This window comes from Bufo gargarizans, chromosome 1 (assembly GCF_014858855.1).
Source record: "Bufo gargarizans isolate SCDJY-AF-19 chromosome 1, ASM1485885v1, whole genome shotgun sequence".
In the NCBI taxonomy this organism is placed as follows: Eukaryota; Metazoa; Chordata; class Amphibia; order Anura; family Bufonidae; genus Bufo; species Bufo gargarizans.
Window position 1 is genome coordinate 716147559 of NC_058080.1, and position 12601 is coordinate 716160159.

Below are 12601 nucleotides of genomic sequence, written 5' to 3' on the forward strand. Positions count from 1 at the left end.
TTATTTCCTGGACATGATTATGGGGGCAGCCATCTTGCCTGAGCTTTTTTTAACAGCATTTACAGCATTAGAAAAATTGCCTTACGACAGCCCTATGGTCCATGGACACAATGGTCTGGAGGGGACCCTATTGACTTCTATGGGAGAGTTTTCTAGGCATGCTGTGTGACCTGTGCAGAGGTCATTGTACAAGGAAAGAATAGATAAGATTTGATGATCGCCTATTGTGAATAGTGGAACCTGTCTTATCTGTCATTCTAATCCTGCCTCTAATGATATCACTTCTGTGTATAGATAAGCAGGTAACTGCAGGAAAGTGATCTGTACAGAGCAAGAAGTGGCGTCAATTATTAGACTTGTGGCTAGTGCGAAAACTGCTGGATTTTATGTTTTTTATTTAAGTATAGATATTGAAAATTAAAAATATCTAAAATTCTTCAAGATATGTTAAACATAAAAACGTGATTTAAACAATAGGTAATTTTCTAATGACATTTCCTTTAAATAAATGTGTAACCTGTAAAAACCACTACTACATAAAACACCACGGATGTCTTACATTTAGAATCAGCAATGGATATGCCAAAGTTATCTAGTGGCCGGTGTGGGACTGCCGCAGCCATTCAGTGACCTCAGAGGTGATGATCGCATGTATGGCATGTGAACATAGAGGCCAGAAAATGACTACAGCAGTCACACCTGGTATATAAAACTGGCTGGGACCACCAGCGCAGCAGGGGATTTATAGAGGTTATCCCATCTAGGATACTGAGGGCATATTACCAGGATATGCCATTAATGTCAGATAGGTGCAAGTCCCACCTCTGAAATCTGCTCCCATCTAGAGAACAGGGCAACCGAAGTGAAAGATAGCAGCCATGCATGTGCTCCATTCATCACTATGGTAGCTCCGAATACAGCCAAGAGAGCGTGCTCAGCTATTTTCGGAAGTCCCATAGCGGCAAATGGATAATGCACGACCGCCTCTCATTTCACTGCTATGGAGATGCCGGAAATTGCCGAAGCAGAAGTCAGCTATTTTCGGAAACGTGGGATGTCATGCATGCATGGCTGTTCTCTATGCAGCTCAAAGCTCCCGTTCTGGAGATACGAGCGGGTCCCAGACATACTATCTGACATTGATGGCATATCCTAACAATATGCCATCAATGTCCTAGATGGCAATACCCCTTAAAAAAAAAAAAAAAAAAATCCCTACAGCAACTCTCAGACAACCCCTCTAACTGCAGCTCTATGCCAACTCATAAAATATTACCATAGACTTGCTGAATGGCGAGCAGTGAGGTTCATCTGTACTTACCCACGTATAGTCATTACAGAGTATGGACAATGTAATACCACTCAGAATCCAGTAACCACAAGCGGCCCTAAGAAAACACCACCACCACCACACCATGTGAGAATTCATCCTTTTTATTAGTGTATTCACATACTCGGCAAATGCAACACGCACAAAGCTTACGTCAAGTTCACAAGTTCTACCAATACACCAATCTACTGGTAAAACTAGTTCACAAATGTTAAATGCTTTGCCAGTTACGTTTCAATGGTTTGGCTTTCTGCTTAACATCAGTGTGAGATCTTTTTGGTTTTGGGACTGCAACATATGCAGAACAGCAAGGGGGATTCTTAGGTCGGGGTACTAGAGTACCCCATAACAGGGCATCTTATCAGAAGGCCCCCTATCCGGACACAAGGCGTTCTGGGCTGGCGTCCAAGCCGTAGTCTGTAGAAAGAACCCTCGTATCGTGACCTACTGAGGGTGGGGCCAGTATACAAGCCCTCCATGAGCCATCACTGTCCACGAATCAGCCTAGAGAGAAAGCCTGAGTAACACTGGCCGCTAGTTTGTTCTGAAAACCCGATGATTTCCACTAGAGGTACTCACAAAGTACGCTAGTGTCACTGATACAGTCCGAGGTGATAACGAGAGAGAGAAAGAAGAAAGGCAAGTCTGACACCGTCACGTTTATAAAAGGATGACAGACAGCTACAGAACAAGTACTGTATGTTAATAAGATGTACACTTAATTCTGAGTACCCTTTACTGCACAACTTTTGACCCCCACCCGGCCCTAACCTTGCATGTCCATAGCACAATTCTAAAAAGTAGGGTGCAAAATGTAGTGTCCAAGGGTTCAAAATAACATGCACTTAAAAACAAAAATATGAAGTCTTCCTTTATTTCCACCATCTGATCGGTCTGCGCTGTGGAAATGTTAAAATCAAAATTGGGGGGAAAAGTTGCAAACCTTTTCCAAAAAATAAAATAAAAAAGAAATTGTTGCTGATCGTCGTCCAAAGCTGTGAAAGATATAATTCTAGGTCTATGTGGCCGCAGCAAGAAGACGAAATGAAATGAGGAGAGCAAGCGGATGCAACATGACTAGGGCAACTTATAAAATAGGCAAAAAATAAAAAATAAAGACAGTTAAGCTCAGGAGAAGATAATTGGAAACTTAACCCAGGTGTAGATTTTTTGGAAACAACTAAAATAAGAAAGCAGACAAACCCTATCTGGGATAACAGCAAAACAGGTTAACTATACAAGACAAACAGGCAAGGGGGTACTCATGTTATTGTTAAACCGTTCAGACACTTCCGCTATATGCCCAATAATACATTAAACGTCCTTTTAAAAATCTAGATTTCCCGGTAAGGAGTGACTTCACACTGCACTTTCTTCTATGGGATGTCCGGAGAACAAGGTGCTTTCAAAGCTGATGGGACCTCAAGTGCTGCTTCTTGGTATTATGATTGTAAACAGTTCATGGGGACCATACACAAATACTACGACAGACGAGCTGTAATGTAAAGTCTGTTGTCAGGACTTCGGGGGTTAAGCCCGTAGGTTGTATGGATAAAAAAGAAAATAAAGGGGGGGGGAGGGGGGGAATGAAAAATCGGAGGAGTCCCCATTAGGACATGCTGGAGCAACGGACTGAAGGAGAACCCATCTGAGTCAACACTTTGTCCAACCATTGCAAAGGTCCATTCAGGTGAAGCTCAATCCAGCAGGGAGTGCTTGTGACTGTCTGCCGCCTGCAAAAGGGTAGAAGACACATCGTAAGGAAAAAGCACTGACCCCCATTACTGCAAGAAGAGAATTGTTTTTACATGCACAGACAGAGGCAACAGCAGAAGGACAACTCTTAACCATGGGCAGTGTCTGGAAGTCACCTAAAGGGACTAAGAGATACCAGACAAATCCCATGGACAAGAACAGGACTGTTGGGGGGAGGAAGGACTATCTCTGACAAGTTGCAAATTAAAGGGGTCCTCTTGTTTTGTTTTTTCAAACAAAAAACATTCGCAGAGTGTTATTAGAGGATAGTCTCTCTTTTAGGGCCAACTAGTATAAGTATATGTTGCTCTGGAGGACCAGATGGACAGCTTTCACTAACAATGGTGTAATGCTTCTTTTCTCCTGTTCATGATGATGCAAACGGATCCCTTTGAAAATTGAGCCATATTGCGTCCCCATTGACTTACATTGTAAGTCTGGACGGATCCGTTTGCCTCCGCACGGCCAGGCGGACACCCGAACACTGCAAGCAGCGTTTGGGTGTCCGCCTGCTGAGCGGAGGACAAACTGTGCCAGACTGATGCATTCTGAGCGGATCCGCGTCCACTCAGAATGCATTAGGGCAGTACGGATCCGTTCGGGGCCGCTTGTGAGAGCCTTTAAACAGAACTCACAAGCGGAGCCCCGAACGCTAGTGTGAAAGTAGCCTAAACCAGTGACTGGTTGCACAGAAATTTCCTGCTGGTCAAAAGGGTTCAGGAGGTATAGACTAGTGTGGAATTGGGAATTGTCGGGGGGTTGGTAAAGTACTACTATTTTCTTATTACATAATTCTCAGCCATTTTTTTTCTAAGAATTTCAATTGGCCTTTAGCCTACCTAGGGCGACTTCTTGCCACACCAACATTTTTTATAACGATAGTCTATGGTGCCACACCGCGGCATCCTGCGACTGCAATACGGAAGTTGCCAAAATCCATCCATGTCGGATTTTTGTGTGACTGTCGTGTCGCAGTATGTTGCAAGTCGCGCTGCAACACCATTGACTATCATTACAAAAAAATGTTGCACGACATTGTTCACCGTGTAGACCTAGCCTTAGGGTACCTGCACAAGGGTGCAGGTTTCAAAACACAAAAAACATGTTTTTTTTTTTTTTCTTTTTCACGGATTTCTGCACCAAATCCACACCAAAAACCACAGTTTTGGTGCGGGTTTGATGTGGATTTTCAGCAGATCTCATCATTGCATTGAAAAGGGTGAAATCCACAAAAAAATTGGCATGCTGAGGATTTCAAAATCCTCAGCATGGTCAGTTTCCGCACAGCACAATTTACATGGGATGTGTCTAATCTACTGTGGTTTTTTCTCATGAGAATAGTCGCAGGAAAACTGCGTAATCCACATTTTGTGCAGGCAGCCTTAATGCCTGAGCACCTTACACTCATGTCACGATGACTGCGATCCTGGAATATATGGGTTCTGAGAGGTGTGAAACCCCTCACTGCTCTATGCAGGTAAAGGGCTTGGCCACTTTCTGGCTACTTGTGACCAATGTGGATGTAACATGACTATATGGAACTTATAAAATATAGCAAACGGCACATATTAGTAAGACATACCCCCTAGTAAGGCAAATATTCTGTGCTGTCCAAATAGAGATCCTGTCCACAAGATGGCAGCTGATGGAGGGCCTTGTGACCAGAACATAACCTTCATACGATTTCTCCTCTATCGAAACACACTGCACCTTCACTGAACTCCCAACAGTGCAAGTGCAGTTTGCCTGGTCACATGACCCTCCATCAGCCGCCATCTTATGGACAGGAGTTCTATGTGGAATACACAAAAGACTTGGCAAACAGGGCATACCTTATGAATAGAAAATTGTGAAGAATTTTAACAAGGGCCATATTAGTAAAGTTTCATATAATAATCTTACAAACACACTGGTCAACAGTAACCAGAAAGTGGCCAACCCCTTTAATCCGTGGGGAATGCACAGGTACTTTACTTTGATTTCCCATGGATTTTTGTGCAGTTGACTGCAGCAGATTCTTTCTGTGCCACACTGCAATGTGTGGAAATACCATAGAGCTGCCTGCGCATGATGTGTACTAAAGTGTGGATGTTCGTGTGCAAAATCCACTGTGTTCTACAGTACCATTTTTAAATCCACAGCATGTGATTTTATATTAACATGGACCAGATCTCATGCAGAAAATTCCCACTAATATCAATGAGGTTATATTCTGTATGAAATGCACAGGAATAATGACAGATGCGGATTTGCCGTAGATCTAAAATCCACCAAAATTATTATTTTTTTTGTCTCCTCGCCTTTTGTCCACCATATGGTGCAGATTTGCTGCTGCAGGTCTCACAGCTGATCCGTGCATAATCACTACAGAAAATTTCCACAGCAATTCTGCAACACGTGCAGGGTAGCTTAAGATATTCAGTCAGCTAATGTGAGCAGCAATAGATTGTACAGGTCCACGAGACCACGACCTACCTGTATTCAGCACCCCAGCCCTTTACAAAGCTCATTCTGATGGTGCACATTCTGGTTAATTGGTAAACTGCTTCGAAGCCCTGGTTCACAGACTGAGCAAGGAGGGCAGCAAATTCTTGGTTATTGAAAATCTTCAGGTTGCAGCCTATGAGATGAGATAAAGAGACGTCTTAAGAGACAAGCATAGAAGAGAGGACAATCCATTTGAAGTCATGGTACTCTAGGTCTTCTGGACCAGACATAGTTCAGTAATTATTATTATGCGTTTAAAGGCTAAATATTTTTTTATTTTTTTTATTTGCTGGGCTATTGACATGATCTTTGAAGTGTGACAATTGAAATTTTATTTTAATTTTCTTCTTTAAAAGAAGTTTGAGGCATATATGAAAAAAAGTAAAAAAAAATACTTCTCTTACATTCTTGCCAATTCTTTGAGTTAAGCATAGCTTAAAGGGGTTTTCCAAGAATGTAATACCGATGACTAGGGAAGAGCGAACTTTCATTATTCAAGTTTGGGTTCGGTGTTCAGGTATTTCTGCAATGGAATGCTATGACAAAATGCCCCACGGAGGCCTTCAAGAGGCATTCCGTTTTGCATTCGCTCATAACAGACGTCAATGGGGAGCATAACATATCCAGCTGAATCCGTTATGCTGCCCATTGACTTCTATTATGACGGAATGCAAAACGTAATGCTCCTTAAAGGCCTCCGTGGGGCATTCAGTTATATTCCGTGATAACGGAATCCATAATGGAATTGCACAAATACCCGAACGCCAAACCCGAACTTCAAAAATGCGAGTTCGCTCATCCCTACTGATGTCCTATCCTCTGGATAGATGAATGAAGAACAGACCAGCACTCACTGATCGATGATATAGTGCATTCTTTATTGTCAATAGTTCACAGTTACGTTAGAATTCCGGTGGCCTAATCTGGCTGGGGATCAGGCACCTGGAGCTCAACGTATCCAGCATTGCCAGAAACAGTGTACCTCCGGATCCCCATTGACTAAATTGGTACCCGGCGGTGATCTGGCTGCTTTTCCCAAATAAATGAATGGCTTCAGTTGGCCAAATACCTCTGCGGTTTTTGTCTGGCTGACAGCTCCAGTAGGAGAGTCGGGTAGGAAAACCGGAGTAGCTTTTCTAAACAGAAGTGTTCGGTTTAAGGATGAGACAAATTTATCAAACAACATAAGACATATGATAAAGATACGCCATACATAAAGTATGCCAACACTGGCCCAAGCAAAACTGACTTTAAATATTCCCCTCATGGTAAATTCACTGCATATTCCATACACTGTTCCTGCCTTTTCTGACTGACTGTATAGATAATATTTTCGGTCATTTATTAGGACAGGCTCTGGCCTCTACATAACTTAGGCGCATCCACCGTCGGCGTACTCCCTTGCTACGTGGATTTAGATACCGTATTTATCGGCGTATAACACGCACAGGCGTATAACACGCACCTTCATTTTAAGAGGGAAATTTCAGGAAAAAAAGGGTAACTTTTTTTTATTAATATTAATACCACTTATAAGGTAAATAATGTAAAAGGATGACACTTATGGGGCTCTGTGGATGACACTTATGTCATCCACAGATCCCCATAAGTGTCATCTACAGATCCCCCATCAGATGGATAAGTGTGGAGAGAGGAGGCGGGAACACTCGTGGCGGGGCCCGGTGCAGTGACTCTACTCTAATACACCGGGCCCCGCAACTGTTAAACATTCAATCTGACTCTATATCTAATTGTACGGTACTTACTGTAGTACCGGAGGTATAACATTAAGACGGCGCAGACCGGCATCCTCCCTCGGTCATGCGCCGCCTGTCTCAGCTCCCTCCTGATGCGCTGCCTGCTCCAGCTCCCTCCTCATGCGCCGCCTGCCCCAGCTCCCTCCTCATGCGCCGCCTGCCCCAGCTCCCTCCTCATGCGCCGCCTGCCTGCTTATCTCACTTTATGAATGAACAGGCAAGCGGCGCATGACAGAGTGAGCTGGGGCATGCGCCGCATGACAGAGGGAGCTGGGACAGGCGGCGCATGAGGAGGGAGCTGCGGCAGGCGCTGCGCCGTCTTAATGTTATACATTCGGTATGTAAAAACATGGCTTCTTAACATTATATCGGCGTATAACACGCATACATCATTTGCCCCCTATTTTCAGGGGGAAAAAGTGCGTGTTATACGCCGATAAATACGGTAATTTTCTATGACAAAAACAGGCATAGAAAATTATAAATCCGCCCTCTTCACCGTCCACGCCTTTTTTTAAACTGGTGTGTGTGGAATAGGAAGAAGTCGGAGATCTTGTCACAAATCACCTTTGCGACAAAATCTGCGCCAAATATACGTCAAAAAGTGGCGTATATTTGGTCATAAATGACCCCCATTGTTTTTAAACTATACTTTTTCACTGAATATTCCATACACTGCTTCTGACTGTTCCCCAGGGTGCCCGGCAGGGAAAACAAATTCTGTTACAATGACAATTAGGGCTGAGCATGGTCTAGTTATGGCGGGTTTACACGGCCCGATTGTGGGACAGATTATCGTCCCCCGTAAAGGTGAAGCCGATCACCGTATGAATGAGAGAAACGCTCGTTCATCAGGTGAAACGGTCGTTCCTGTAGGCAAGTGAATTATAGTTTCTGGGCAGCAGATCTGCGTCATCTAAACAGCGATCTGCTGCCCAGAAACAATGCAGCTATTCTCATACTATGGAGGTGATCACTGCCTGTAAATGCAGAGATTCGCCCCCACTTAACGAGCAGCCAGTTGTAAGGGAAGGAATGCTTCCTTCCTGATGATCATCATCTGCTCCTCGGCCCGTGCAAACCCGCCACTAGAACCAACAACAGACTAGTAATACTGGAATCCTGGAAACCATGTGACCCCGGCGTCTCATTGAGTGCTGAGAATACGGAAGACAGCAGCTGTGAAAGTCTTTGACTGTCAGACATGATATTGCTCGGGCAGCTAGCTTAAACACAAGAAATAAATGCACCCTGATGTGGGTTTAAGAAACAGGACCACAAGCTGTAAATTCTGGCAAAAGACATGTAGGTTACCCGTTTTATTTCTTTTAGTTTCACTTGTCAAGTGGAATTACCTGGAGGAATCTTACACACCGTCGCTGGATGCCACCCATACCGCTGGTTACAATTAGGACTCTGGACAAATATAGCACTATCACTTAGGCACTCTGCAAATACTTCGCCCCCGATGTAATACAATCGCACTCCTCTTCCTGTGACAGCAGAGAACACAATGGTCACTGGGCGTTTCAAAAAGCAAAAATAAATAAATTAATACATTTCTCCAAAGGTTATTGATCTTATTACCTATATGGCGCCGAGTCATTTCCACCGTGGCGTTCCGGTTCACATTGGACAGCAAACCTAAACAGAATCTCTCAGAATTTGATGGATCTGTGAAGCCGTCAACTGTGAGCGAAGGTTGTGATGCATGAAAGGTTTCCCCCACTCGCTGGTTCAGCTCATAATAAGCTATGGAGCACCAGAAAGCCGGTTCAGAGTAAGTGACGGGTTGCAAATCTGTAAAACCAAAAACACTCAAGAATCAGAACCAAGTCAGAGAATATCCTCCACATGCTATGGTTTTAAGAGGGGTTGTCGGACCCCTGATGTTCATATACTGATGACCTATCCTGAGGATAGGCTATCAATAGTACAGCTGACAAACATACAGATTTCTGTCCCCTACTAAGTAGCTGGACATGATCTGAAATTTTCCAGTTTCATACAGTATCACAGCAAAAGCAACGTCACCATTTAGCTAAATTCAAGATGCCAGAAGACCGGTTGGGCTCCCTCCTGGATTCAGGCATCTTCCCCACTTACATAGCCATGTATCAAGTTATTTTCCAGCATTTTTGCATAGTAACAAATTAAAAGACAGATTAAAATGTCCTGGTCTAGTTAAAGTGATGCTCCGGCAGCGCTTCCTTTGAGGGAAGGCACTGATCACAAGTTGTACTTATCTAGTCCGTGCTCTTCTCAGGTCCACAGACGGATATTTGCCCTTGCTGAGGAAGCCACCAGTGTGTGGTGCTCCATGAAGATGTGAGCAATGGGTGACCCAGTAATCACATACTCCAGAACTCATTACCCTAGCACACCAGACTGTCCCCCACCATAGAAACCTTCAAATGCAACGTCAAAACCCACCTTTTCAGGAAAGCCTACCACAACCCCACAGTACCATCTGAGCAGCTTCTACCCCTCACCTAAGGTCTCTTCCCTGGGTGATTGTAAGCCCTCACCAGCAGGGGTGGTACCTTGGAACCGAACCAGAGTTCGGGAAATGTTTTTTTACAGTATAAATCAATTTCTGAAGGTATTATGCAAAGTCTTGCGAGACTTCAAAGTAATAACTTCGGCTCATCGGAGCCAATACATTCTAAGGCTACTTTCACACTTGCGGCAGTGTGATCCGGCGGGCAGTTCCGTCGTCGGAACTGGCCGCCGGATCCGCCAATCTGCTGCTGACTGAAAGCATTTGTGAGACGGATCCGGATGCGGATCCGTCTCACAAATGCATTGCAAGGACGGATCCGTCTCTCCGCTTGTCATGCGGACCGACGGATCCGTCTTGTACATTTTTCTCATTTTTACCGATCTGCGCATGCGCATGCCGGAACGACGGATCCGGCATTCCGGTATTCTGAATGCCGGATCCGGCGCTAATACATTCCTATGGGAAAAAATGCCGGATCCGGCGTTAAGGCATGTCTTCAGTTTTTTTCGCCGGAGAGAAAACCGTAGCATGCTACGGTTTTCTCTTTTGCCTGATCAGTCAAAACGACTTAACGGAAGACATCCTGATGCAAACTGAACGGATTACTCTCCATTCAGAATGCATGGGGATAAAACTGATCAGTTTTTTTCCGGTATAGAGCCCCTGTGACGGAACTCTATGCCGGAAAAGAAAAACGCTAGTGTGAAAGTACCCTAATACTGTACAGAACTCCAGCTCCGTACAGTATTAGAACGAAGTTTTACGCAAATCGACTTCGGATGTTTAATCCGAAGTCGATTCGCTCATCCCTAGTCATGAATATAAACAGGCTGCACAACTCCTTTATATAGTTTTATAGAACTGTTCTTCGAAACTGAACACAGCACAAAAGCCCTCAGAGAAAGGAGTCCGATGAAGTGCTTGCATCCTCCTCCAGACATTGACAGGTTTTTGTTCTGTTGTGCAAAGAGAAAAACTGTCAATCATCGTCCGGATAGCGGTGGCAGCTTGCAGAGCAAGCACTTCATTGGACTCATCTCTTTCAGCGCTGGCTGTATAGTTTCAAAGGTCAATAAAACTACTTAATGCTCCTAAACCAGTGACAGCTGAAAATGACAGCCTGTCACTACAATATGCTGCTTGGTTCCCTTTAAACCAGGCATGCTCAACCTGCGGCCCTCCAGCTGTTGCAAAACTACAACTCCCAAGATGCCCAAACAGCCTACAGCAGGGCATTGTGGGAGTTGTAGTTTTACAACAGCTGGAGGGCCAAAGGTTGAGCATGCCTGCTTTAAACTCATGTTTATTGTACTTGTTTTTAGCCTTTTACCTTTTTGATACGTATAGCGACCTGAAATGAATGCTACTTTACCATAAACAAACAAAAAAAAAAAAATATATATTTTTTAACACAAACACAAATCAGCATGAACTCCACAGCTCTAAAGGTTTATATCCATCACAGGAAACAGTCGGAAAGAATTAGGCCCCTTTCACACAAGCGAGTTTTCCGTGCGGGTGCGATGTGTGACGTGAATGCATAGCACCCGCACTGAATCCTGACCCATTCATTTCAATGGGTCTGTGTACATGATTTTTTTTTTTTTTTGCGCATCAGTTCTGCGTTGTGTAAAAAGTGCAGCATGTTCTATATTCTGCATTTTTCACGCAGCCCTGGCCCCATAGAAGTGAATGGGGCTTCAGTTAAAAATGCATTGCATCCGGATGCAGCGCGTTTTTCACTGATGGTTGCTAAGGCTACTTTCACACTTGCGCTTGATCGGATCCGTTCTGAACGGATCCGATCATATTAATGCAGACGGAGGCTCCGTTCAGTACGGATCCGTCTGCATTAATAACTTTAAAAAAATTCGCAAGTGCGCAAGTAGCCTGCGCGGATCCGTTCAAACTTTCAATGTAAAGTCAATGGGGGACGGATCCGCTTGAAGATTGAGCCATATGGTGACATCTTCAAGCGGATCCGTTCCCATTGACTTACATTGTAAGTCTGAACGGATCCGCACGCTTCCGCACGGCCAGGCGGACACCCGAACGCTGCAAGCAGCGTTCAGCTGTCCGCCTGTCCATGCGGAGGCGAGCGGAGCGGAGGCTGAACGCCGCCAGACTGATGCAGTCTGAGCGGATCCGCATCCATTCAGACTGCATCAGGGCTGGACGGAGGCGTTCGGGTCCGCTCGTGAGCCCCTTCAAACGGAGCTCACGAGCGGACCGACGAACGCTAGTGTGAAAGTAGCCTAAGAGATGTTGTTTGTAAACCTTCAGTTTTCTCTCACGTGCGGGAAAAATGCATTAAAACACATTGCACCCGCGTGGAAAAAACTGAACGCAATCGCAGACCAAACAGACCCGGAGCCAATCCGTCAGGCTCGTGTGAAAGGGGCCTAAGAGAATAATCACAAAGCACATAGAAAAGATCAGACTTACCCAAGTTATGATTGACTGGAGAAAGTGTACTAGGAGAAAGTTCGGCTGGAGAGCCTGTATATAGTAAAACAAAAAAAAATAAAATTGAACTACTTCTAGGCATACAAAAGTTCATATTACATTGGTCAGAAGAGGTTATCAATTTTTAAGATTGAATGAAGAATAAAAGAACGAACAAACAAAAGAAAAAAAAAGAAAAAAAAAATGTTTTAAAAAAAACACTCCGCACCTCTTTTATCCCCACTAATTCAGCACAGACACTCTGCCTCCATCGATAAAGCATTTGACTGTTGCAGTCTCAGCGGACATAATGGCTCCCATCGC

General features: G+C 44.3%; 1 protein-coding gene across 2 annotated transcripts in view; it reads right to left on the reverse strand.

Annotated features, from left to right (window-relative positions):
• Positions 1–1418: 1418 nt before the first annotated feature.
• The window catches only part of SMAD2 (SMAD family member 2), a 67273-nt gene continuing 56090 nt past the window's right edge, over positions 1419–12601 (reverse strand). For both annotated transcript variants that reach the window (XM_044276323.1, XM_044276322.1), the window contains 5 exons: positions 12278–12331; positions 8917–9129; positions 8685–8822; positions 5561–5705; positions 1419–3063 (listed from right to left, as the gene is read on the reverse strand). In XM_044276323.1, coding sequence (XP_044132258.1) covers positions 2940–3063; positions 5561–5705; positions 8685–8822; positions 8917–9129; positions 12278–12331 — 674 coding nt within the window. In that variant the 3' untranslated portion in view covers positions 1419–2939. The remainder of the gene's footprint in view (positions 3064–5560; positions 5706–8684; positions 8823–8916; positions 9130–12277; positions 12332–12601) is intronic.